At 32.9% G+C, this 27,521-nt stretch overlaps 1 protein-coding gene across 2 annotated transcripts; it reads left to right on the top strand.

The window, feature by feature from the left end:
- Window positions 1-785: 785 nt before the first annotated feature.
- On the top strand, window positions 786-27,323 carry LOC132697415 (plasmanylethanolamine desaturase 1). Of its 2 annotated transcripts, none has more exons than XM_060662910.1 (5): window positions 786-1,100; window positions 2,688-2,944; window positions 14,825-15,036; window positions 26,335-26,553; window positions 26,640-27,323. In XM_060662910.1, the coding sequence occupies exons 2-5, from the start codon at window positions 2,689-2,691 to the stop codon at window positions 26,898-26,900; spliced, it is 948 nt and encodes a 315-aa protein (XP_060518893.1). In that variant the 5' UTR covers window positions 786-1,100; window position 2,688; the 3' UTR covers window positions 26,901-27,323. The 2 variants fall into 2 exon arrangements, with proteins under 2 accessions (XP_060518893.1, XP_060518894.1); XM_060662911.1 differs by lacking the exon at window positions 786-1,100 and adding an exon at window positions 1,912-1,962.
- The last annotated feature ends 198 nt before the right edge of the window (window positions 27,324-27,521 follow it).

Genomic DNA, 27,521 nt, shown 5'->3' with positions numbered 1-27,521 from the left:
TGGAATAATTCCGTCTGCGAAAAATCAATTTCTTCCACGTTTTGTGGGACATTACTCTACTACAACTAGGTACCAGACGCTGGATTTCAATATTAAAAAAAAACTTAGACAAACCCTAAAATTCATTATACAAGCAGATAGGCCTGTCCTACCTAGTTACTAACCACAACTATCTACGAGACGCTGAATTTCGATATTTAAAAAATAATCCTGAACATAAAATTTTATCCACTTTTCGTAGTTTTCACCTATTATTTTTCAGTCGAATATTTTATATTTTATTTGTTACAACTTCGTTATTACTTAATAAATATACTTAGGAAACCTTTAACTACTTTTTTTTCCACATTTTTCTTAAAACCTTTTATGTTGTGTGTATGCTAAATAATAAGTAAACTGTTGTGACATCTCACGCCCTTTCTAACCTACAGCTTGTGAAACCCATGCATTACCCAAAAGAGTGGGGATAAGAGTGGCGTTTCATTCATATTTACTATAGCGCTGTATACTATATGTAGGGAATTTTATGAATGCCTTGTCTTGCCTGGTTTGCGGATCTGCTCTACCAATTGGTTAGTTAGTTGTTAATTATTTCGATCTTGGACCTCACGATCTACTAAAGCAAACAGTCACTGCAATCATAATTATTATATGCATCGGGCGGATAAAAGGCAGTGCTTACACTGGAAAGGCGATTCAATAGCGTCGCAATTGTAGACAATCGATGCGATAGCCCGGTGGTCATCGATTAACAAATGGTCATTATACGCTGCAAAGCGTCTCTTATGGCAGCGCGTCGCCAGTGGGAGACACGCCGACTTGTGTACCCGACCCGACCGACCAAAATGTTCACCAATAAACTTTAGTCTTGCCAATCCAGGCGGGTGGCTCAGAACGAAAGTCATTTTCGCGCGTTCACACAGCCAACCGCGATATCGTATGCTAAGCGGGGTTATCATGGAAAAGCCAGACTTCGCGTAGTTGTTTGCAAATTATAAGGATATGTTTTCTACGTTCTTTTTTAATACTAAACCGACGGCTTAATGATCGAAGGCTTCATATCGTAACTTCGGATGAGGAAAAACATTCTAAGAGTCAAAGTAAGTAATAAGACAAACGTCATGCATTCTGACAATTACTGTATGAAATTTGGTTTACGTTTTGTCCATCCAGCATCTTCCAAAATTAGAATCTAGAAGATGTCATTTTCCTTTCAGACAGGGCCTACCGACCAGGACCGACTTATTGTTGACATCCCTCGTATTTTTTAAGTAATATAAAATTCATGGGTAAAACATTTGCTTAGTGCAACAGTCTTGTGTCAGGTCCTCAACACATCCTAACAATTATAACACAGTTGGGAAGCACTGTGTTATTATATATACGGCAGTCAATTCTCGTCTGGTAGTCTCCGACATAGGTATCCAGCGAAAACTGTCAATTATTTATTTACTAGACAGTATTTTTTTGGTTTGGTAGTTTTTGCACTTGTTTTGAACGTAACAACTGGTTTAGACTCATATTGTTCAAAGAAATGCGCGGATGCTTATTGAAAAGCTTTTCTATTAACGAAATGTGAGGAATGTCTCAGAATAAAATGTAACCTCCGGTTGACTTCTTAATTCGACCATTAAATAAACCACGCAAATTGGATTTGATATGAGTTTTGGCTTCGTTCGGGTATTTATTTAAATGCGCAACATGTAAAGTGGAGATTTAGTTAAAATTAATTTAATAAATATCTACCTACGTTGGAAAATGTTGATCATAGTGGTGAATATTTCAAAAATCACAAATTCAAAAAAATGATAGGATTAACGCAAACGTCATTAGCAAAATTATCGTGTGGTGGGTACCAAACATCTTTTCCGCTTGTACTTTGCCCTTGCGCATGAGTGGGGGGTGATGAGAACCTTTACATATTTTCCATTTGCCTTTAAACGGTCGTCTTCCACCAAGCAGGTAGGAGCGATTTTAATAGAATTGAACAAAATTTGAACCTAAGTTTTCATATCATAAATGCCATGATGCACATGTAACTCCGTTTTAGAGCACAGGAGTTAGTTCCATCTTGTAGAGTAATTTTAAACCAAAGACATTTAGTTTAATGATAATAAAGTGATATAAACAATTTCTTTAAACAACCTGGCAAACTTTTACTGTACTTAAATTGTAATTTTTCCTTCAAATTATTGGGACATATATATCACGATTCATTGGTACACATCCATCAATTATATATCAAAAACTACGTAATAAATAGTTCTGCGAACTTTCCTGACAAAATCTCGGAATTATGCTAGTTGCCATTGGAACGGGAAATCGCAAATCCAATATACTAAAAAGTCGTTACTCCAACTGTAATTATTCAATAAGAAAACATCTTAGAAAATAGACCACATTTAACTTGGTTCGTCCTAATTTGTAGCCTCTTCTTCCCTTTTTTCGGTGTCTTCAATCTTGCCTGCCTTTGCTTTCTGGCCCTTCGTGTCACTGTCGGTTTCTTCGGCCTTTATCGCGTTTTCCACAAGCGCCAAATTGCAAACGTAAACGACCACCGTACAACCGACACACATTAAAATGACTGCCAGAGGATGCAAACGGTCCATCGCAAAAATTTTGACGTACGAGCCGGAAACGTCAAACGTGAATTGAATGACATGAAGCTAAGCGAATTCCGGTTTTAGGATGGCAATGCCAACGTTGCCGCTAAGCTGCTCACCCAAAGTGAACCAAGTGCTCGAGTGCCCTTTAGTGGACGCGGTGGCCACCAACTTATTAGCGCCCGTCAAGACGGAGCAGCAAATTTTGGAAAATTCGATGCTCGAAGATGACCCGAACTCGAACTGCGTCATTGTGGAACCGGCGCAGCAGAACGCATCGGGGCCAAGGTGGGGACCTCAACATAAAGGGGCTCAAGAATTGGCGAATTTATATAGTAGAGGTTAGTACATGTTTACCTCGTAACGAAATATCTTTAGAATGAAACCAAAAATAAGTTCTATGGAAACCCTTCAAAATTACGTCTTAATATAGTTTGTCTATTATTCTTCTCCTAAAATTAAGTGAACACAAAAAATATAAGGAAAATCATATTTTGTCCCATTTATGGTACTTTTTAGTCGTGTTGTTTGTTTGTGCTTTTTTAATAAACATTACCAACATACATAACTATATTAAAAAATTAACAGGTTGAGAACAAAATTAAAACTAGTTTTACCAAAAAACCGATACGATATAAAAAAAACAAAAATAAGTACGTCTGGGCTTCTAGTGGGATACAAGTATCTGGAAGCCTTCTGGATATAGGATTGTGAGATTACAGATGATGTACCTATGGTTGGAAGAAATTGATAGAGAACTCAACAAGAACCTATAGAAATCTGGAATGAGATGTTAAACTAACAAAAACTTAAAACTAAAAAGGAAAATACAGAAATTATGACCACGTCCGCAGTAAATGCAACGTTTAACATCGAATTAAACCCAAAACAAATATAGCAAGTTCTTATTATTATTATTATTAATAGGTGTAGGATGTGTTTAATCTAGAGCGTGCGTGAAAGCTTTTTTACGCTTTAAAACCTAATCATCTAAAAACTTGATACAAAAGACAAAAGGTAAGATTCAGAGCATTAATGTGAAGTACCTACAAGGGCTCGAGTATCACAAAAAAAGATGATCCGAAATTTATTGCACTGTTATTTATTACAATAATAATAAATAATATACAGAGTGTATAAAAATATTTCAAAACGTATTTAAATTTGAATTAGTTGATGGTCTATTTACCATAAAGTTTGCCAGCGTATCGGGTGGCACATGATGTACTTGTCGCCCTACATTTTTCTACAGGAATGCACGCACCCCAATTTATTATTATTGATTTCGACTTTAAAATTGTTATTATTAATCCCCAATTCTCTTATGATATACGAAATTTAAGTAAAATTCTCATTAAAATGATGTATGACATGTTCCTTTCAAAGATAGCCGCCAAATGATAGTTTTTTTGATAAATCTTATTTGGAAATCCGAACAGTTGCCGCTTTCCTCCCATTTTTATATTATTTGATAACTGGTGGAGCTATTTTAGCTTTTTGTTGCGTTTCCAGAAGTAAATCACTTTTTTCGTAGTTTTTCTAAAATATTTCGGTTTCTATAAAGACGTTTTGTATTATTTAGTTGGTATTTGTCATGTCATTTAGCGGGCCTTTTTCACGTAGGTATCGTATTTCGTTAGGTATACAAAGGAGTTACAGAGTACTTAACTAGCAAATCAATACTTTTCGACAAAAGTTTTCTAGTTATCAAAGATAATAATTGTCAACCTAGAAATTAACTCACCGAAAAAAAAAAGATTTTTATATTTTATAACTTTTTATTTTTGACCTTATTACGATGATTTTTTCGCTGGTCAGTTCTTTAAGATGGCGATGCAGTTCCTTCTGATGAAATTTTGTTTGCTTCACTGTTCATATACCAAAGTAAGTCAAAATGCTGTTTTTAGTCTTCAGTTTAAAGAAGCCTGTGGAAAAAGTACGCCAAAGGACCTTGTTCCAACATATTTTGCAATAAAACCGGATTTGTTCCTAGCAGTTTGTTTTTACTTCAAACATTTAAAGTTGTCATTAGAACACTAAAAATTTAGACGAAAGTTAATGGGTGTGTCCACCACTAATTATAAACCTCTAGCAGCAAAGACAGCTTGCATTCTTCTTGAACTTCTTCTGGCTCCATATTTTTCATTTAATATTAACCTGAGCTGTGCTAAAGTTATAGGATTGCTTTTTACAAAACTTCTGGATTCTTCCTGCGTTTTTTTTTTACTTAGTCGAAATTGCTGACGTTTGGCCAATCATCCAGTTTCAGTCAAGCTCTGAAGAAGCCAACAGGATGATTGGCGAAACGTCAGCAATTTCGACTAAGCAAAAGCCGACGCAGGAGGAATCCAGAAGTTTTGTAAAAACATTACAGTAGCCTGTGGAAGTTTCTTTGAAAAGTTATAGGATTGTTGGGACGGCAGCGAAAGCATTTCAACTCATTTAGGACATGCGCAACATGCGGTCTGGCATTGTTTTTCATGAGTATAAACTCTTCTCCAATGAAACGGACAAATGGAATGACCCCTTCCCCTAGTATCTGTTAATATATCTGGGGGAATTTATGGTTCCATTTTTCACAAACATTACGTTTTTCTCTACAAATTCCTGCCCAAATAATCACAGATCCACCACGTCTTCAATGGTTAACACCATTTTAATTAAGATTTTAGTATTGACAACGCCACTATTAAAAGAAATTATGTGCTGTTTTTTTTGTTTTTGTTGCTGTTGTTATGTCGATAATTGGCTTTTATGTACTCTTTCCCTTAATTATTCCTCAGCAGTTGAAAAAAGTAGGGGAGCTTGTGTCACCCGGTACACATTGCATAAGCCGATAACAGAAAATGCAGCCCGACGGATTTTGCAGACTTAAAAGGCCCTTGAAAATGTCGTTCCGATCATAATCTCTCGATGAGTTTACAAAAATTTCTTGGTTTCGTGTCGCGGATCATTAAGCATGGTGGTCGAGTTACGTAAAAAAGAATCTATTTTATGGTATTCGGATTAAAAGTGAATTTTATTTGATACAAAGTATAGCGACATTATTTATTATTGATGCTTTTCGTTATTGAGGATAGGATTTGAAAGTGTGAACAACAGGGCCAAGCGAGCAGTAGGGGATTATGATACACAAACCTTGAAACCTATACTTGCTTCTATTTAAAAAAAAACTCGCATTTAACGTATTTCTCGCAAATCTTTAACCAAATTTTATACAAAACGGTTCTAATTTTCAGTGCTCTAGTCAGATAAAAAAAAACAGAAATAGGAAAGGTTGCCCGCATAATCTGTAAGTCTGCTTATACTTTGAAAACGATTTTTAAAAAAGCCTTTAAATTAAAAAACAACTTACGAAGAATTGAGATTGCAGTTTTTGATGCTTTATATAATAAAGAAATCTTAAGATCGATTAAGAAATGCGCATTTTATATTGGTGGGCCAAACTTTTGTATTTTCGACAGTCCTCTTAACAAATAAAATCTCTATTAGAAAAAAACCTCTTCTAAACCCTCAAAGTCGTTGGAGGTGAAAATAATCGGACTTAATAAATTTAACGATTTGAACGTATATAAATTGTTTACCGCTCAGCCCAATTAGCTATTAAGTACATCGGAGTTAGCACTGAAGTCCATTTCATAAAAAAAATTATTATTTTTGTAATTAATTAAAATAAACTGCTTTTTTACTGCTATTAAAATTCGCTCGAAAATATGGCGGCAAATCATTGCCTGCAAAATTTTACGTTAAGTTTATAAATTCAAGATGATTTTCTTTACATTTATGGACCTACCAAACACTAAAAATGGATACAATCCATTATCGGTAATTACTTTAATATTGTGTATTTTCAGAGTAAAAAGCCCATGATCATAATCATAGAGATGGGCAAATAAAAACTTATATGGAAGTAAGAATAATATGAAAATAGATAAACTGTAATTGAAATTATTTTTTAAAACAATATCTATTTACAATTCAGCTTCATTTGAAAATTTTAGTCACTATGTTCCGGGGACTCAGTTGAATTATAGTTGTTTTAATCCAGAGAAATAATAAGGGGCTGTACAGTATTTTTTAGCATGTTAAAAGCCTCCGGCTGCTGTCAAATATCCTGGTCTCCAGCACATAATTTCGTCTTTATCGCAGTTTGCCAAGAACTACCACAAAAAAAAATTATAATTCCCATTTTAGACACTAAGGTACAGGTAGGTCCAAGTGTGGTCATTAACATACAATGCAACAAGATTAAAGTTTCGGAATTTAAATTCAGGTAAAATTGTGGTCCGTAATAGAAAATAATTTTATAACTACCTGTTTTTAATATTCTTTGGTTTGGTATACCACTTAGTTTAAGTTTATTAGTGATCATTCTTATTTCGTGTGTAATACAGCGTGTGTTGAATCGTGTGCGAATTATGCAAAATATGTGCGAGTCTAGTGTATCTCAGGAGTTGCTCCCGCCCAAATGTGGAAAACACTATTCTATTGAGACTAAGGAAGTTATAAACAATGTTTATTTGACTCTCATTGAATGTGGTGCCAGCAAACCATCTTTAGAAGAAACGGCCACATTGACGGAAATTCCAACATCAACTGTATGGAAAATTGTGAATAATCCCATTTCAGCGAGGAAAAAAAAAAGCGATGCTGACATTTTCTCAAGTGTAGATGAAAGTGATCAAGATATAATACGGCGTAAAATTTACCAGTTATACGAAGAACAAAGCGTGCCTACATTAGATATCTTAATTAGGAGGCTTGAAAAAGATGAAACCGGTGTCAAATGTGGCAGAACTACCTTATGGAAATGTATTCAACACATGGGTTTTAGATTTAAAAAAAATGATAAAAGGTAAGTTTTAATGGAATCTTTTAGAATTCGGAAATGGCGACTGGAATATCTAGAAAAAATTAGGATTTACAGAGAACAACACAGGCCAATTATCTACTTGGATAAAACCTGGTTCAACACTTATGATACCCCGGAAAGGGTTGGGTTGACTCAACTGATAAGTGTAAAACAAACGCGCCATCAAAAAGGGGTAAAAGAATAACTATTTGCTGGCTATAAAGATGGTTGGATTCCAAATGGACTTTCTCTGTCTGCAAAAAATATTAAAGATTCTTCGCTGGATTACCATGAAGACACCACCGATTTATTTGAAAATTGGTTTAAAAACAAACTAGTTCCAAACATTCCTCCTAATAGCGTCATTGTAATGAACAATGCAAGTTATCACAGTAGACAGTTGACTAAAATGCCTTCCTCATATGACACACAAGCAACAATCCAAAACTACATGTATAATAACGACATTTATTTTCACGAATATTATACCAAAAAGCAATTAATTGAGGCTCTAAAAAACATGAACTTACAAAAAGAATACGTCTGTAGTTTTAAGGCTTCCACCTTACCACTGTATATTTAATCCCATTGCACATGTTTGACACCAACTGAAATCTGCCATTCGTCTTAACAATGTTTATCCCTGTGTTAACGCCAATGTCCTCAAAGTTATAGAAACCGAAGTTTTTAACATCCCTCCACAAAGTTGGGCAAATTCTGTTAAACTTATAGAAAAAGCAGAACAATCGTATATCCATATGGCAAATAATATAGAACAAATAATAATTAGGACAGGCGATATATTATGTGAATAATTTTAAGTAATTAAGTAGGTAATAAAAATAATTTGTAATTTTATTTTAGATTTAAACATAAATACATACATAAACAAATAAATATTGTTTAGTATCTTTCCTAACAAAACGCCAAATAATTTAAATTCTAAGCAAAGTACGGACCTATTCGGCCATAATCATTCTTACAGCTTGTCCGGGTCTTTCCTTAATTCGTATCAGTTAGTCACTTTCTTATATCTATGAACAGACTTTACAATATCTATGGAATTCGACCGGCCAAACTATCAAGTTTTACAGAGTTTAGTGAGATATTATTTTTATATCTTTCAAAAGTACCCCAAGAACGAAAGCAATCACTCAAGAAGAAACCAAAATACTAGTCGGTATCCATGTTAAGTGTCAAATTAGAGAGTTTTGTGGTGGCAAAACTTCCTGAAAGAGTTTAATTGGTCCGTTTTCTTCAAGTATTAAAAAAAATTGTTCGAAGCTGCTGTTACTAAAATAAGTTCATTAGCCTTTAATTATCAGGAGCCAAGTAAGTTGCCAAATGTTCTAATTGTTTTTTTATTTTCAAAAAACGCCGACGTCGAGGGATCGCGTGTAACGTAGCGAAATAATATCACCGCACGGTTTTATTTATTGAAACGAAAGTGAAAAAATAGGTCGCATAGAGCTGGCACCTTTCCGTATGAAATAAATTGCCGTGTAGTAGTCCTCAACCTTATGTGAATGAAATTCCTGCGGACTGACATAATATTTGGCGACAGCGTCGTTGGTTAATTTTAGAAAATTCGGTTCTAGATATTCTAGTTTATGTCGGTGAAGAGCACGAGACTACGATTGCCCGTAAACATTTTCCTAAGTACAATTATATTTTATTTCTCTTTATTTGTTAATTATTTCGCGTGAAAAGTTGAGACATTGGACTTCTATTATCCGTTTTGTCATTGTTTATTACCTTGCAACTATCGTAAATTACTTATCTAAATCCTTTGTGGAAGTTTATTTACTCATGTTGCGTATCATACGATCTGAGATCAGTTTTAGGTCCGTTTTAACCATACAAAGCGTTTCGCGATAGCTTATGGCGTCGAGGTTTTAAGCCGCTCTGCAAATAACTTGACGTTAGCTAGAAGAAGGCAAAACCGGAAAGCTGTAGTAATGTCAGAAATTATAATTATAGATAACCGCATATGTCTTATCGTAAATTTAACAGATACAGTCGTTAAGCTTCAAGTTACAGTTTTCAGTAAATCGCCCGTATTTGCATTTTTTATTTCTTATCCTTTACTCTCCTTTGTAGTCTCCAAGTCTCTTTCGGTAAATTTGAGCCATTCAAAAGCGCCCAAGAACTGCGTGTATTTGTTTAGTTGATTATTTTTGCAAATACTTGTTAATCAAACGACTTTTAATATATTTTTAGTAAAGTTGCTACACTTTTAGACACAAAGCAACCGAGGCCAGGATAAAAGACACTTCTTTTTTTTGAATTAAACAATAAGAATATGCAACTTCTTTGCCTCTTGTTATATTTTTTCGTATCTTACTTCATTTTCGAGAAAAAAAAAACAATTTATTGCATGGTTTTTTTATTAATATTTTTAATAACCATTCAGATCTCTTGGAATGTGCATATTTTATGTGTAGTGATAAGACGCTAACTTGTCCCTAATAGATTAAAAGTAATAGATTAAAAGTCCAGTGGCGTTCCCTGGCAAAATTTTGCGATTTTTTTCACCAAAACAATTTACGCCAATGAATAGATAATTTTATTTCACCAAGTTTTACGTATGGTGTTAGTGTGAAGCAGATGTGTAAATTGTCACCTTCAAACTTTTTTGTTAAGACTCCACCTTAATGTCCACAAATCTGATAAATTTGCATCGTCAAATTAATAAAAATGATATGAAAACTATGCATTTCGGGAACCAAACGAAAAAATTCTCATTCTCATATTCTGTCATGAACGTTATTTTCAGACACCCTGTATATTGAAACCGTCCACATATATCATGACAAACTATTGTTGATTAATTATTATTAATTAAAAAAATGTCGTTAACCATAGTTAAGGCAAACCATAGAAATCGGCTGGTTTTTATTATTTGTTCAATGAAAAAAAGTGCTTCAACTGGTAATTTGCCTGCTCGACGTTCGCGTGACTGGATACCTGGATTTGTACGGTTTGAAATTATAAATTACCTGGAAAATTACGTTTGTCGCACAGCCATCTTTAATACAGGCGAATTGTCAAATGTCTACTTCTATATATATATATATATATATATATATATATATATATATATATATATATATATATATATATATATATATATATATATATATATATATATATATATATATGAGTTTTTTTTGCGAAAAAAATAAATTTAGATTTAACTCAAAATTTTGAAAAGTATCTACATTTGGTAAATGCATGAAAGTGCCCGAATTTGAGAAAAACGCACTTCTCTTAATTACCCATGTATTTCAAATCAAACTTTTTAAGTTAAGTAGCCGGTCTTAAATTCTGATAAGAATTGGTACGCACGGTAATGGAATTCCATTGAATATTAAGTTAAGTCGTAATAAAAAATAAAAAAAAAAGAAATACCTACCATGTGTTATGAAAATATTTAGCTTGGGAATGATCAAATTGAAGAAAATGTGATTTAGATTTTAAAAAATACACATACATATTTATTACAGTTATTTTTCCCTGTCCTAGGACCTCTTGCGCTCAAGGAATCACGATGCTACTTGCATTGCATTATATTTTAAAATTAATATATAATATTTTCGGGATAAAATTTGTTATAATATGTCGTTTTTATTTTTGCTAATGACACATGGTAACTATTTTTTTCTACTCTCTTCTGTAAACTACCTAATTATACACTGATCGAGCCAGTTCGGACATTTCCGTTATATTACCGCACGAGTTTGGGAGCAATCGGATGTTTTCGGAGATTTTACCGCACGGCGGGAATTTATGAATTTGTCAATTCTGGCGATCATGTCAGCGAAAGTATTCGTACTATTTGCAAAAATGTACCCAAAAACCAAAGTTCCAGAAAAAGTATAGTATGCAACATTTTTGGTAAAGTTTTTAAGTCACTCGCAACTCGTGACTCAAGTGCCGTTTGCCGCACTTGTTGCATAATATAGCATTTATATTGACATATTTGTTAAATCACAGCGTATACTTGATTGTATAACTTTTATATTTAATTATAAGTTAGCCATATGGTCTAATAATATTGTTCATGCCAATCAAGCTAATTTTTTTTACAGATATTTATATAGAATTTACTGGAGTGCCTCTTAAGCAAATTAAATACTCTATGCCACGTTGGATTTTCGGATTTTCAGAATTTTAATAATAATAATTCTCAGAAAAACACAAACAGAAAAAGTGAAGCTTGATAATTTCTAAATATCGAATTTATATGAAACTACTTTATTGAATATTGAAATGAGTTGTTAATTGTTAATTTAGTTATTAACTGTTATAATGCCTACAACTATTCGGTATAAATTTACAAAAATATTGACGACAATGTCCAAAAATATCTCCCCAACGCTCATCCGCCAGCAGAATTTCATTCAACAGTTGAGATGTTTATATTCCACGTTGCCATTTTTTATTTGCTATTTATATCTCCAAAAATATTTTTATTAATTCGTTCATTAATTGCACTTTATTAACAGTGTGAGCAATTAGTTGATTGTTAACTATTGGAGTTCCCCTGTTGCAAATAGTTCCGTAAGTAGTTCGTGCATACACGCACCCGATGTCACACCCGCAATTTAGTTTCGAATGCAATAATGTCGTCGTTCGTAAATCTACATTGACATGAGTCATCGCAGAGCTAAAAATATGTCCTATGTATTATTTGTTAAACGCTTGATGACGGATATCCATGCTTATTTTCATAGCGCAAACATTTGTTGACGAGGCTCTCGATATAATAAGCATATCCAAATAAATCTCATATTATCACGGATTAGAGCTTTTAGCGGTTAAGAAATTACTACAGACAGAATACTTTTCGCCCTCTGAAATGTTTTTTATGCACCTGCTTAAAGCAAATTTTAGACGCATAAAAAACTTTGCTTATATTCACAGCTTGACCTGCATTCTGTTTTTATTACTGTTTTTGCTATACTACTTATAGAATCTAAAAATTGCCTTGCCTCTTTCAGCTACTAAGGCACGGGAACTAAATTGCTGTAGCCTGTTTCAAAAAAGTGTATAGAAATATAAAGCAGTATCGAAGAAAGCAGAAGAAAGAATCAAAAATGTCGCAAGACAAAAATATAACCAGCTTTCATGAAAGGCCTGTCAAACCAAAACCAAAACTAAAAAGGATTAAAAAAAAACTAGGAACTTAGAGGACATGAATTTGGATGTTTTTGAAGACTATTTCGGTGAAATGATAAAATGTCTTACGTTTGAGTCGTTAGTGGTTATGGATATATGGATAACGCAAGCTATGATTCACGACGCATAGTGAAGACTCCAATCTCACCAAAAATATTGAATTTGTAAATAATGTAATAAAGAAGAAAACATTACATTCCATTCATTAAGCTACTGTTTGATCAAGCCATGACGAAAAGCAGACCAGCAATTCATTAAACAAGGGAAGAAAATGCCGTTGACCGTTGACCGAAGTAAAAGGTCAAGTGGAAATGAGAGGTTTTTTTGTATAATGTTTGTAACAAATAAAAAGGGGTACATAATGCCCAAATTTTAGTCGGTTGAAATAAAATTCTTTTCTTTTAACCACTCTCTTACGGGCAAGAATTTGGCACAAAATTTTCAGCGGTGGTGAATAATGACCCAGACCCAAGTGATACTACGCGAACTCGATATACAAAACAGACTTGTGCAATGCCAAAAACAATAAAATTGGATTAAGTATTCATTGGGTCACCCTGTAGACCGCTTAAGTACGTGACCAAACTTAGGGAGGTGATTCTTTTAATGATTTAAGACAATAAATTAGTCCGAAATTCATTGTTTTCAACTTATTTAAAAAAAAAATGGTTCTGGCGTTATTAAATGTTAAATGATGCTGCAGCTAAATTTACAAGTAGTACGTGGCTTCGTTTTCAAGACAGAAAAATTAACAGCAAACAGCAAAAACAGACAATTTCTATAAAGAACCCCACCATTTTTATAAAATAGCATTTTACGTTAAATAATATAAACAGTCAACAATTTTCTTTATTTCCGAACCTATTTCATACATCGCGAAGGAATCGCTCCTTAAAACTTTGACAGCGTACTTTTTTAAAACCCTGTGTGCGGTTCGGAGTATACCTGACACAGACTTAACAGATTTAGATTTCAGCAATGTTTTTAACCATGTTGGGCGAAATTCAAAAAAAGTGCCGAACAATAAGAATATTTTATTTTGAGTCATGTTCTTTGTGGAAAACAACATCTAAAAGAAAGATCAATTTTAAGCCATTTTTTAAAACCAGATGCAACTGGCACCTTTTTTGCCGGCCAAGAATCGCGAAACTTTTTAAAAATAAAATTAACTGTTCCTCGGAAACAATATGATGAAAATGGGTTCTCTACCAGAATGTAGGTCGCGACATATTTTGTAATAAAAACTAAAAATACGTTATTAAACTGAAAGAATCTCATTTTCTGTAAAAAAAGCACTATTTACAAAACTTCCGGATTCTTCCTGCGTCGGTTGTTGTTGAATCGGACTTGCTGACGTTTCGGCAATCATCCTGTTGGCTTCTTCAGAGCTTGACTGAAACTGGCTCGTATTTTACTCTGTACCTGCTTATGTATTGTTTGAGGGGGGCGCTAATGAGGGGTATAAACACCGTCTCGGATGACTGATTCCCAAATATTGGGGACTGGTAGAGAAAGACCTGAGTCGCGGTTAAGATTGTTAGGATGTTTATAGATTTCTGTAGAACTGATAACATGCAAGAATTTTAATTTTGACGAATAAAATTTTAAGTCCGGTTTCGTAATTGTGTCCGGCAAATGCTGATGAGTTTATTTGTCGTAGTGTTAAGGCTCTTTCATTTTCTTTGAACCTAGCTGATACTTTTCGTCGGCTCTCTTCAATGTATTCTCCTGGTATCTCAAACGAAATTTTGTCTTTGATGGATCAAAGACGTTGAGAGATTTTTGGACAAGTAGTAAATTTTAATTGGCAAGTGTGGAATTGCTTTTGGACACTTGCCACTGCTGTCTTTCCCTATATTGAGAACATTACTGACTACATATCAAAAGGTTTTAAGAAATATAACGTCAAAATTTGATTTATCACTTGTCCAAAAATCTCTGGACATCTTCGATCCATCACAGATAAAATTCCGTTTGAAATGTCGAGAGTTTACAAGATTTCATTCATATGCGGCAAACGATACAGAAACATCAGCAAGTTCGATTCAACAACAACCAACGCAGGAAGATCCAGAAGCTTTGTGAATAGTATTACAGTAGCCCACGAAAGTTTGAAAAATGTGATATGAAGATGAAAAAAGAAAAAACCAGGTATTTGTTAAAAGTACTTATTATGGCCCTTTTACAGGCAAGCGTACCCAAGAATGCATTTGCGTTGCCATTTGTATCACTCTAATGGCGGTCAATTTCCTCTTTCTGATATTCCATCTGAAGATCGAACGTATCAGCGCGATCGTGTTGGCGGCATTTTGCGGGATCATCACCGCAGATTTCTGTTCGGGGTTCGTGCATTGGGCGGCGGATACGTGGGGCTCCGTGGAATTGCCCATTATTGGAAAGGTAAAATGCCATAAGAAAAGGAAGGAAGAGGGAGAGAGAGAGAGAATGAGAAAAAAGAGAGAATATGCATTAATTCCGTCCTAATTTGTGGTTAGGTTCTGAATGTATCTGAACAAATCTCGCTTGCATTTCAGAAATGTTTTTAAATTGCTAAACATAACAAAAAATACTAATCACGCGCATTATATATGCAAATAATAGTTGTGGCAATTTGAAGGAACTCTACCATTCCTATTTTTAATGTTAAAGGGAATGCGGAGGGCTTTAATAATAATTTATTACATAAAATAATGTAAAAGTCATAAAAGTTAATTAATATTAAAAATTTTTTCAGTGTTATTAAAAGCACGTTTCTATAGATGTGATTATGTTCGAAAATAGTTGATCCATTTTCTTTTTTTCCATACACAAATTAACAGCTAAGCAAAAATGCTGCCTGAGCTGGTTCTATGGTTTTTCTGCCAATTACATGAACAAATAAATTTTTTAATTCCCATTATCTTGTTAGTATTATTCGTTTGCTTCTTATTTTTGGATCCTTCAGGAATCGATAAAATTTACATTTTTATCTGACATTATAGTGAGTGCAACAAGATATCCAACACTGTGCCATGGTCATTTAAGTGGGAACAAAATCTAAAAGTAGATGAGGCATGAAAAATAGTTAAAACATTTAAATACATTGCATTAAAATGAATATGCATTTGGTTAACATGTCAGTATATATATCAACGCAAAAAATATTGTTTTTAAAATTTAAAAAAAAAAAGAAAACACCGCTAAAGTAAAATACCAATTGTAATAAATGAACTGTTTTGTTTTGTTATATATGGCAAACCTCAAATTATGACGTCAGTACTAATGACGCCTATATGTCATACAAGTGGAGATACTTTTAACTTTATATAGAGACAGGTGTATTTTTTTTACTTTTGATTCTACAGAAATCCATAAATAATTTCTCAAAACCACCCATTTTATTTATTATATTCTAGACCTCTCCTCCTAATAACTTTAATTCCTCGATGTCCTCGAATTAGAGAAAAGGGTAATCGCACTAACTAACAAGTGAGGTTATGTCTAATTTTTAGCATTTGTATTAAATAAAACGTGTACTTTTCTCAAAAATTTCCGATGTTGCCAGCTAGTTTCTGCTGCGAATTAGTCACCTTTAGCTGATTATAAAATTACATGAAATTGGCGCATACATGCATTAATACATTTTGGAGTGAAAGAGAGAATTGGAGAGAATCCCACGGGATACAACTAAGTTTTTTTCTGGATGAATAACAGTTATATTATATCATTAATGGTAATTAATCAATTATTATTAGTAATCTAAGTAATGAAGTTGAACAAATAAACATTATCTTTTAAAATTATGGAAAACTCGGCCACATTATGAATTGGAACCTAATTTTTGTCAGCGGGTCGTATATTTTATTTTAATAGTACATTTTTGTTACCTAGCCGCTTATTAACTTGGTCTAATTATCTTCAGGAATACAAATTACCCCACATGTTACGCCCACATTCAACGTAATATACGGAATGTGAGTCATATTCGTGCAAGCAACTTTTTATATTGCCCGATTATTGATTCCCCAACAACAAAACGTGCATTCCGAGGGACCAAAAAATTTTTTTTTATACTTTTGGCTTTTGATTTCCTAAGTTATTATTTCAATCACGACTCTGATAACGACTAACAATATCGAATGTTTCCCTTACTCGATTTTATTTTTATGGGTAGATGTTGGTATATCAATCGATAATGAATTGAAAACCCTTTACGTAAGAGAAAGAATTTATTATGCAACAGGTCTGATATACAAACATTATTATTTATGCATGTGTGTAAAATGATTTCTTTTTGATGAGAGTGAAAAAATTTAAAAATATGGTGCAGTTGAGACCCTTGAGTACTAAAATAAGGTGATAAATTGCATGATTTTGATATGATTTGATTGGTAATGAAAAAGAATTTTGTGAACAGAAGTTGGCATATTGTACGACGCTTAAGTTCAACAAACTTTCTAGCTGTTTTAAGACAAAATTTTTTGAACGGCTCTGATTTCTAGAATTCTAATCTATTTTTTTTCGTAAATAATCCGAATTGTCACAAAATTGAATTGCCCGATTCCCATATCATTTCCAGACATTGGCTTTTCGACCAGCAAACCTACAATTCAATCCTGAATACTTTTTTCCGAGTATCTTTAATCTTATTTCTTAGCAAATTAACGTAAATGCAAGTGCAACAAAATTAAGTGAATGTTGATTAATTTGGATCCAAATCATAAAAATGTTATTACATCGTCTTTCTTACGAATTGCGTCGAAAAATTGGCAAATAACTTATGCTAACAAAATAGGCTATTTTCATATTTTCATTTCTGAGGTTTTATTATCGATATTAATTATAGTTGGAAAGAAAGAAATAATAAATACAAAATATTGCCAAAGAAAGAAATGGCGATTTTTATCGTTACCTAATTTTTTGAAAACATTTTTCAATTTTGCAAGACCGCAAATTACAGTATTTTTTAATCCAACGTTGGCTGGCATTCATTGAATAAAATATAATTTGAAAGAGGGAATTTGCGAAAGTAATAACATTTTCTGTTAAGAAAAAGAGAAAAATGTTTTTTTTTTAATTCTGTGACAATATTAATATAAAATTGTCACTTTTTACACTACTGTACATTTTTAGAGTTCACTTATCACGATTTTGATAAGAAACTAAGTCAGAAAAAATTAATAAAAAACACATATTTTCAAAGTAACTATTTCCGATTTTTGGCTGGGATTTCACTAAATAATTTGATACTATTAATCTATTAAACTTATCCTATATCCTAAGATTATTAAAAGAGTATCTTTACACTACGATGATTAATGCTTTACAGATGCTATTAATTTTATTTATTTATTTATTCTAATGTTGGCACATAACAATGGCAGGAAAACATTCTCGCTGAAATTATTGTAATAAAAAACCAAATATTTCGACGGATCGTAAAGGTCGTTTTAATTTTGTTGGGCAGTGTATATTTGCAACATTCGCCGCGCTGACGAACGAATCAAACTCGGTTAAGTCAGCACCGATAATTACGTGCCCGACGAAAAATTACCCTGTTCGTGTTTACGGTTCCGATAAAAGTTTTCGCATGCGCTGCACCCCGCAACCCCGCTGGCGTCAGCGGTGCGTGACAAAAATGTTATACAAAGTGTTCAAAAGGTAAAATTGCAAAAAAATACTCCAAGAATTTCGCATAAATTATAATAAGGGTTACTCGGTGTGTTTCCTTAGGTATGTCAGCTACAGATAACATTTATTGGAAAATAAAGTTTTTCAAATACTGCAAAAATAGTAAATAAATAAAGTACAGTGTAGGAAAATCATTTGATGTTACTTTTGTTATTAAAATTTAAAATACCCAGCGGAACCACTTTTATCGCCCCTATCGGCATATTTCGCCCCTAAAATAGGGACGGGCTGAGGGAATTTTCATTATATTGGAGCGGAGCCAAGTTGTATCGGTTGGTTATCAGTTTTTAAGCAATGAAGTTTTAGTTAAAATATGATTAAGAGGTAGAGAGTGGTCTATTGAGGATGCTGCTTAACCTTATTTCAATAAATACGACACTGAGGAAAAAACGTTAATTACATAATGTGTTTGACCCTTGACATATATTTTTAGTATATTTTATAGTATTTTTATGGGTCTAGGGTGTTCTGTTGTGCCAGGGCAGCAACCAACTTTTTTTTTTAATGGAATGCTATGAATATTTTTTTAAATTCTGATTATTCGCTTGATTTTGAGTAGTTTTTGAGAAAACTGAACCTTTCTATTTTTTTGCGGAAAACAGGAAAAATATGTTTCCTTACACTTGAAAACTGAATAGCGAAAATGTATTACGGATCCACGGAAGTGGTTAATGTATAATGTTTTGACCTATTTTTGATGAAAATATATTATACAGGGCGGTCACAAATGACTATCAAAAAACTGGTTTCCCTAAAAAAAATTTAGCACTTTTTTTGGCTTTAAGATTTAATTCTGTATCATTTCATATATATAGCTTTTATAGTATCCTATCCTAACTAAGTTTTTTTTATACTTAAATTCAATATAATATCAACAAGTAATCAACTTATTACTAATTACAAAACATTTTCTAACCCCCGTAAACCGCGTCTAATAAAATTGTTGCCTGAGCAGAAATACACACAAAGTTGTCACCAACTATTTTTTTGAAGGAAAAATTGATTTATACAGTGTTCAAGAGCGTTTAGATCTTCATGAATGTTAGGTACATAAGAAATTGACCTAGCAGAGCAATTTGAAGCTCTCCTGTATTTTGAAGAAAACAACGATAATTCGCGAAGGGATACATCGCAACATCTACTGAATATTAATAAGACTAGTGTTTAAAAGACTTTTAAATTTAATAACTACCATCCATTTAAATTTTTGTCAGTTTAGAAATTATCCCAACAGGACTTTCAAACAAGACTTTTTTGTTGTTAATTAATGATGAACCACTACAACTATTTACCGATTAGGCAATTTTCAATACGACCGGTGTAAAAGAAATTAAGAATCAGTTGGAGAACTATATACATATTTATAGTGCGTCATCATAGAGTAGTGCCCTTTCGAGATTGTGAAATCAACGTTTTGCATTTTGGATTGGTCGGTACGGGACCCATTGATTGGCCAGTGAGAAGCCATGACTTGACACCCCTGGGTTTTTTTATGGGGCTGCATAAAAAACGAAGTATATCAAAATAGGTGTAATATTGTTCAAGACTTAAAAATGAGAATTCAGCAAGTGGTAGAAAGACTTAAAGACGCGGTCAGAAATGTTATAGCGAAAATTGAAACCATATATACAACTTGAAGGTCGAGGTTATGTAGAAAATGTTTTGTAATTAGAAATCAATTCTATTTACTTGCACTAGTTGTTGACTGTATATCGAATTTAAGTAATTAATGTTTAAAAAAAATGGAATAGAATATTATAAAAATTTAGTTATTGCAAAAAATTGGCCATAACTTCTAAACTATTTTTTTTTAATTTTAAACTTTATATAAATAATAAAAATGCTAAATATAGTGTGTTCTTTTCAAAAAAATGAGTTTTTTTAATAAGAAAAAGAAATTTTTTGATGGTCATTTGTAACCAACCTGTATAAGATCGTTTCGCCATAGCATTAAATATTAACCGCTTCCATCGATCCATAATAATAATAATAATAATAATAATAAAAATAATAATAATAACAATTTTACTTTTCTAGTGTAAAAATAAACACATTTTTTTCAAAAGCCTCTTTTCTGCAAAAAAAATTAAACAGTTCAGTTTTCTCCAAAAACTACTCGAAATTTCGCCATGTCATGATAAAAAATACTCAAAATGAAGCGAATAATTAGCATTTTAAAAAATATTCATAGCATTCCATTAAAAAAAATTAAGTTGGTTACTGTCCTGACACAATGAGCACCCTGTATACTTAGGATCGAACACTTTTTCAACGTTTTCCATTTTGTATTGTTCATTATGTAGCCATTTATTTTGGCAAGTGAGAATCCCTGACACCTCTCGACTTTTTTATAGGGCTGCATAAATTTAAGCAGTTAATGTTAAAAAAAACTTAGAATACGATATTATATAGGTTTAGTTAAATTTGCAGAAAATTGGCCATAACTTCTAAACTAACATTTTTTTTTATTTTAAGCGTTAAATAAGAAATAATACAGAATTAAACCCCAAACCCTATAAAACTGCTAAATACAGGGTGTTCCGTTTTTTAAAAAAAGTTTAGGAATTTTTTTTTAATGGTCATTTGTAACCACTCATAATAAAAAATTCAATTTTAGTTTTCTAGTGTAAAAAAACACAATTTTCCTAAAGCCTGTTTTGTACAAAAAAAAATTGAACAGTTCAGTTTTCTCAAAAAACTACTCAAAATTTCGTATGTAATGATAAAAAATACTCAAAATGAAGAGAATAATCAGAATTTTTGAAAATATTCCTAACATTCCATTAAAAGAATCGTTTACCGTGACACAACGGAGAACCCTGTATACATAAAATATTAGAAATAAAATACATACTTAGTTTAAAATACTTGTGTTGTACTTATTGAGATACGGTATTGGAACATCTTAAATGGGCCATCCTCCGCTTCTTCTTTATTGTGTCTTATTGATGTAAATCAAGTTTAATACACGTAGCGCGTATAATTGCAGGAAGTGCCTAATTCGGAAGATATGCGTCGACGCATAGGTACGCCGCCGTCGTTGGGCGCTCTGTTAACAAAGACGCTTATACTTTTAATTCGCCAAATTGTTACCACAAGTCCATCCTGACAATTATTGTTTGTATCCGGCTTTGGTTTCAGCGGACTTATAGGTAACGGAGCCTCCGCCTACCGCGAAAGTCAATAGCCGGGTTCTATTTTTATGCTTCATTGGGCAAACACACGTGGGGGTTGAAAAAAAAATGGGTTAAGGCGGGCTAAAAATGCAGCGTTGCCCAAAGGATATATAACCATTATTGTGTAACATTCTCCCAGCAACAACTCAACAACTTAATTGCTGAAGTGGTAAACCAGAAGCTTTCCCACTCTTTCGGTGTTTTATATGTGGAGGGGCCAAAGCGCGGTTATAGCCAATCGTCATATTTTTGAATATTTCTGTTTCCAGGTCTCACAGTCTTACATATTGCCCTTTGCAAACTGAAAGTTGTATTTTTGAAATGGGACGCCAGTTATCAGAGTATTCTAATCGATTGTCGTTCTCAATACAAGCACTATTATTTAAGGTTTGTAGGGACTTAAGCTGACTGATACACAGAAATAAGCGATTAAAGCAATATATTTCTCAAAGGCTGAACACGACATTGAAAAATCAAATGTGGAGTGAGGTGCACGAATACACGTACGGGATACATTTTTTTTTTAATGGAAGCCTCAGTAAACAAATTTGTTCATGTAACGACCCCCCCCTCCTGAAATTTTTGTTTAACCTTTGGGAAAAATCATCAAATACCAAAGTTCAAAAAAAGTAAGCTATTTGCAACATATATTTTTATATCTTTATTAATAGCTGTTTAGACAACGGTATTAGAAATAGAGTGGAGCACTGTAAATATTGCTTGTGGGACACCTATATGTCGGATCATTTGGCAATTGCTGATACTTACACCGATCAACTAAGCGATAAAACCAACAAGACTTATGTACTTTAGGCCCTACTGCGAAGAAAATATAAATAAATGTATAGTTACGCTGCAAAGTGTTGACTGGCTATCCATAATGGACAGCAGGGACATTGACATATCATTTAATGTTTTGCCGAGAATCCTTCTGCGACTGATTGAGGAAAAGAGTTCACATAAAAAATAAACATAAAAAATGGTTCACCAACGAGTTAAGATCTTACAGAGATATGCTAAACTTATTAAGAAACTTAAAAAAGACTACAAACATAGAATAAAGATAACCAAAAGTAAATTTTACTTTGACAAAATTAAGAATATTGCGAATAAATCCAAAGTATTATGGGGCATTGTAAAGAGTACAAACAAGAAATGTAAAAAGCTATTAAATTCTTCGCTTACTTCAGAATAATTTAACTCCTATAACTTACAAAAAACAGATCTAGATTCATACAATGTGACAACTAAATATATACATCTCAATGTTCCTGAGACCAGCAAGTACAGAAGAAGTGAGTAAAATTATTAGTGATGAAGCAGTACCTGCACCTAGTATAGCTTTCCCTCTATCAATTATTGTTAATAAATGTGTTCTTTTGGGTACATACCCGAAAGAACTAAAAGTCAGCAGAGTAATATCAGTGTTCAAGAAGGGAGAAGATAGTGATCCAAACAATTATAAGCCAATCTCCATAGTGCCCTCTATCTAAACCTACTGAAATATGTTTTAATAATCCCAGTTTGGATTTAGGAAAAAAAGTCAACAGGTGCAGTAAATGAATTGGTGGGACATATTGTCGGGTGCCTCTGTTTCGGCAGTATTCGGTGACTTCTAAAAGGCGTTTGTGTCACATCAGACATTGCTATTGTGTATTTTATTTTGTGTATTTTATATGTAAACGAACTTTCAGCCTCCTTTCCAAATACGAAAACAGTCAAATATGCGGACCATACCACCTTGTTCGATAGTTCCACTAACTGTGTCCTAATTAAACAAAATTTAGATATAACACTACAAAAACCTCGTGAGTGGTGCTGGGTGTATATCTAGACAACCGGTTGTCCTGAAAGAATCACATAAATGAGCTTACAAACAAGTTAGCCTTAATATTACACCCCTGAATGTATGTCGAACTGCCTACTGTCTCTTTCAGTCGCGAATATTATATAGACTTCTATTTTGGCGGAGCTCTGCTGATTGGGAGCTCGTATTTAAAATGCATAAGACCGTACTAAAAATTATCGGTAAACGCAAACCCTGGGATAGCTGTAGGTATCTATTCAGGGAATATAGGATTCGGACCTTACAGGGTCTGTTTGCCCATGAGTGTCTAATTTTTATTAGGTCGAGAAGGTAGGGCTACCTAACTGTCAAAGATAGGCATATCTATAACTGTTAATTTACTTCCGCCCGCCATAAGAGACCTACCAATCCAAAGATATAAAACAGAAGTAAAGAGAATTATCCTGAAGATTGAGATCCGTACACAGTGGATGAGTTTGTTGCTGGATTGGCGAGGGTTGTTTAAAAATTTTAATAATTATGTAATAGTAAATGTAAACCTTATCTATTGGCTTAGTTAAATTTTTATCTATTTGTATTTCACTTTATTTTTTGTCGTGTTTAATTGATCACTATTATGTACTATGGAACGATGCTGAACATTATGTAGTATGGAAAAGCAAATAAAGCATACTATTGTTATATATACAGGGTGTTGCAGAAATCACCCACAGATAAAAGTTATTTATTTTTGATGGAACATCGTATATAGTATACGCTTAATAATATTCCCCAAAAATTCTGTACATTTCTTGTATAATATGTTCTATACTCAAAACCGATAGTTTTCTAGTTATATCAATTGACATGTACAGCTACCAATTACAGATTTAGTAAAACTTACGTTATTTTTATTATAAAATGCCTTATTTTGAAAGGGAAAAACAATTCATTTTGGAAGCGTTTGTTAAAGCAGATAAATTGGTTCAAAGGGAACTACGCGAATCCAGAAAAACCTTTCATTCAATCTATGAAAAATTTCAACAGGCATCCAGTCTATTCAGAAAGAAGAGAAAGAGATGAATATTTTCATAAGAAAAACATCGGAAAGCCTGGAAAAAGAGTTTATTCAAACCACTCTCAAAAAAACAGGATACAAGACATTCAAAATTAAGACTACGGAATCGGCATCGAGAAAAAATGCTTGAGTTTTACCATACAATGTTCTTCGACGTTACTTTAAACGGTAATGGTTATCTAAGTTTTCTTCAGAACGAATTGGAAAACTATATGGATGAGCTCCCATTGGAATAACTAATAACTAATTGTGTAGTATTTGTATTTTTGCATATATGATATATGATATGATAAAGATGAATCAATAAAAAGGCCACCCAATAGACCTGACCAGAGAAGTCTAAAAGTACGTGTAAACGCTAAAACCATCGAAAGGAGAGAACATCTAAAAAACCCGATTAGAACAAAGGTTCAAATTATAAATGAATAATATTCCTGTGGAAAGATTATTAAGAACATAGATCAGATATATTGAAGTAAATAGAGGACCAGTTGAACTTGCATTTGTAAAACTAATTAGCTACATATAAATATTATACCTACCTAAACTAGAAGTGCTAGAATATTTTTTAATGTTGCGTTTAGGTTAACAAATATTTCGAAAACTGAAATTTAGGTATAGGATACAGGTATTAGGACGTAATTTGATATTAGGGTATATTATACGAAATGTATTCTCTTCTTTCTGGCATAAATTCGAGGAAAGTTTTTTTTTAAGGCGCAATTTAGCCCACTTATTTGGTTTAATAAATGTTTCTGAAATTCATTGTTTTTTTCTTTGCCAATAAGGCATTTTATACATGATAGAAGCAGCATAATTTTACTAAATCTGTAACTGTGACTGTCAGTTATAAACAAATATTTGGTGTTTTGGCGACGACCTACTTCACAGCCACCTAAGATATAAATTATAAATTCTAGAATATTACTTTATTTTTGAATGTTGCTTTTATGTTAAAAGCGCATATAGCCCTAAAACTATTGGATTTGGGTATAGGTATGGGCAATTTTTAGGGGATTTTATTAAGCGTATAATAAACAGGGTGTTCCATTAAAAAACATATAACTTTTACCCTTTTTTGAACAACTTTTGCACTTGACGTTTTTTCCCCAATCGTTAAATCAAAATTAAATGGGGGTGGCATTATAAATGATCATTCGGTACAGTATGTCAATAGGGTTTTCCAACTCCTGTGCTTGATTTTCGTGAAACTGAGGATGCCGTTTTCAAAACAGTTGGCTTTGTTTTTGAGAAACAGCGTGAACCGGAAAATTTGACAATTTCAGTTACCCTTTTTATTTCAAACACCCTGTATCGTAATGACATGATGAAAAAAAAATCTTATAGACCTCATTACGTAGATTACAGTTACTTACTTAGATTTGTTGCAAAAGACATAATTTTTAAGACACGAACTATTTGAAAATTAACTTCGCCTTTTATATGCTTTTCAAAATGCATAATTGTTAACGTATGTCTTGACATATGTATTAGAAACATATATTTTATTCCGTTTAACATATAATAATTATTATTGTTATAAGGAAAATTACAAAATACACAAAATAATAATCATTTGTCCAGAGTAACTGTATAAATTCTTTTCAAAAATAAATCAGAGTAGTTTAATTAAGATATATGTATATATGTTTATTTAAAACATGTATTTAGAAAATTATACATATTTGAAAAGCGTGTAAAAGACGCAATCAAATTAATACAAAGTGTTCGATTAAAAAAAAAAACATAACTTTAGCTCGTATCTTTTATCTTTTACAAAAAATCTGAGTTTGGCACCGGATCTTGCTAAATATCACCTTCTGAAGAGTGATTCTCAGTCGCGCCTTTGTTGACTCATCCTGTATAGTTTTTAGTTAATTACAATTAAATATATTTTTTTATTAAAATGAGTTTAGGTAGGTTAGGGTGCAAAAATCAAACAATTTTGTGAATTGTATTTGCTGGTAAATTGGTGATGCTTGTTTCAGAATTTTATTAGGCCTTTTAGAGAACACCACATCGATCCGACGTCGATCACTAGACATGACTTCATAGAGACGAATGGTGATAATTTTATGGTAACCATTCCATTTCTGGGCCGCATGGTCTGGGATTTTATTACCCTCACGGAACACGAAGTGCAAAACAAGTTCACTTGGAACTGCTACGTTTTCTTGCTGGCGGTTTTCGTCGCAATGACTAATCAGGTATTAGATTTAATATCACATATTTTTTGCCTCGTTTATTCAGTTTATTCGAAACTTTTTGTGAATATACTCAAAAAATATTCTAGATTCACAAGTGGTCACACACCTACTTCGATTTACCGCCTTGGGTGGTTTTCTTGCAAAATTATCACGTGATTCTACCTCGTCGCCATCACAGGATTCACCACGTCGCACCGCACGAAACGTATTTTTGCATCACTACTGGCTGGTTGAATTGGCCGATGGAAAAACTTAATTTTTGGAGCACTCTAGAGTTTCTTATAGAGGCATTTACTGGGTACAGACCTCGAGCTGATGATATGAAGTGGGCGCAGAAACGAACTTAACGTTGTGCCTTATTCCGTATACAAAAATGCTTTTTTTACACGTTGTCAAGTCAAACAGGTTGTGTTGTTAACAAAAGGTACCAAATGTTGTACAAAAATGTGATTTATTTTTTAAGATAGCCACGCAGTCTCTATTTTTTTTGTAAATCAACTAGCTCCACTTTTCCGGAGATCTCTTGTTTAGTTTGTTAAGCTTTCATTGTACAAGTCCGTTAGAAATCTAAATTAGAACGAGAACTTTCGCTTAAGTGTTCCATTGCAATACAATTCTTATCGTCTGCATGGCAAGCATATAGAATATTTTTTGTAGAAGAAGGTAGAATACAAAATACTTAGTGATATAACTGAAATTTTGTATTTTTATGGTGTGATGACATTTTTAAAAATATTTATATCCTTAAATAAAGTTTATTATTATTGTTATTTTATTTTTTGAAATTATAAATTTCGGATATCACCCAACCATTTCGTATTACATCATAATCATATTTCAAAGAGAAAATACTTCTTCTTTTGGGGTTGGCGCTGCTACTAGGCAGTTTGCCAGCACTAAGAAAAATACTTATATACTGCTTTAAATCGATGGAATAAAGTAATCGACGAACACAGTTAACCTGTGGC

The sequence above is a fragment of the Cylas formicarius genome, unplaced genomic scaffold (assembly GCF_029955315.1).
Source record: "Cylas formicarius isolate icCylForm1 unplaced genomic scaffold, icCylForm1.1 PGA_scaffold_1__22_contigs__length_36826433, whole genome shotgun sequence".
NCBI classification, from domain to species: Eukaryota; Metazoa; Arthropoda; class Insecta; order Coleoptera; family Brentidae; genus Cylas; species Cylas formicarius.
This window is presented reverse-complemented; position numbering and strand designations above follow the sequence as displayed.

Coding starts and splice junctions, on each gene's coding strand:
- LOC132697415 (XM_060662910.1), top strand. CDS start 2,689: ATGGCAATGCCAACGTTGCCGCTAAGCTGCTCACCCAAAGTGAACCAA. Junction 2,945..14,824: donor GGCGAATTTATATAGTAGAG/GTTAGTACATGT, acceptor GCCCTTTTACAG/GCAAGCGTACCCAAGAATGC. Junction 15,037..26,334: donor AATTGCCCATTATTGGAAAG/GTAAAATGCCAT, acceptor TGCTTGTTTCAG/AATTTTATTAGGCCTTTTAG.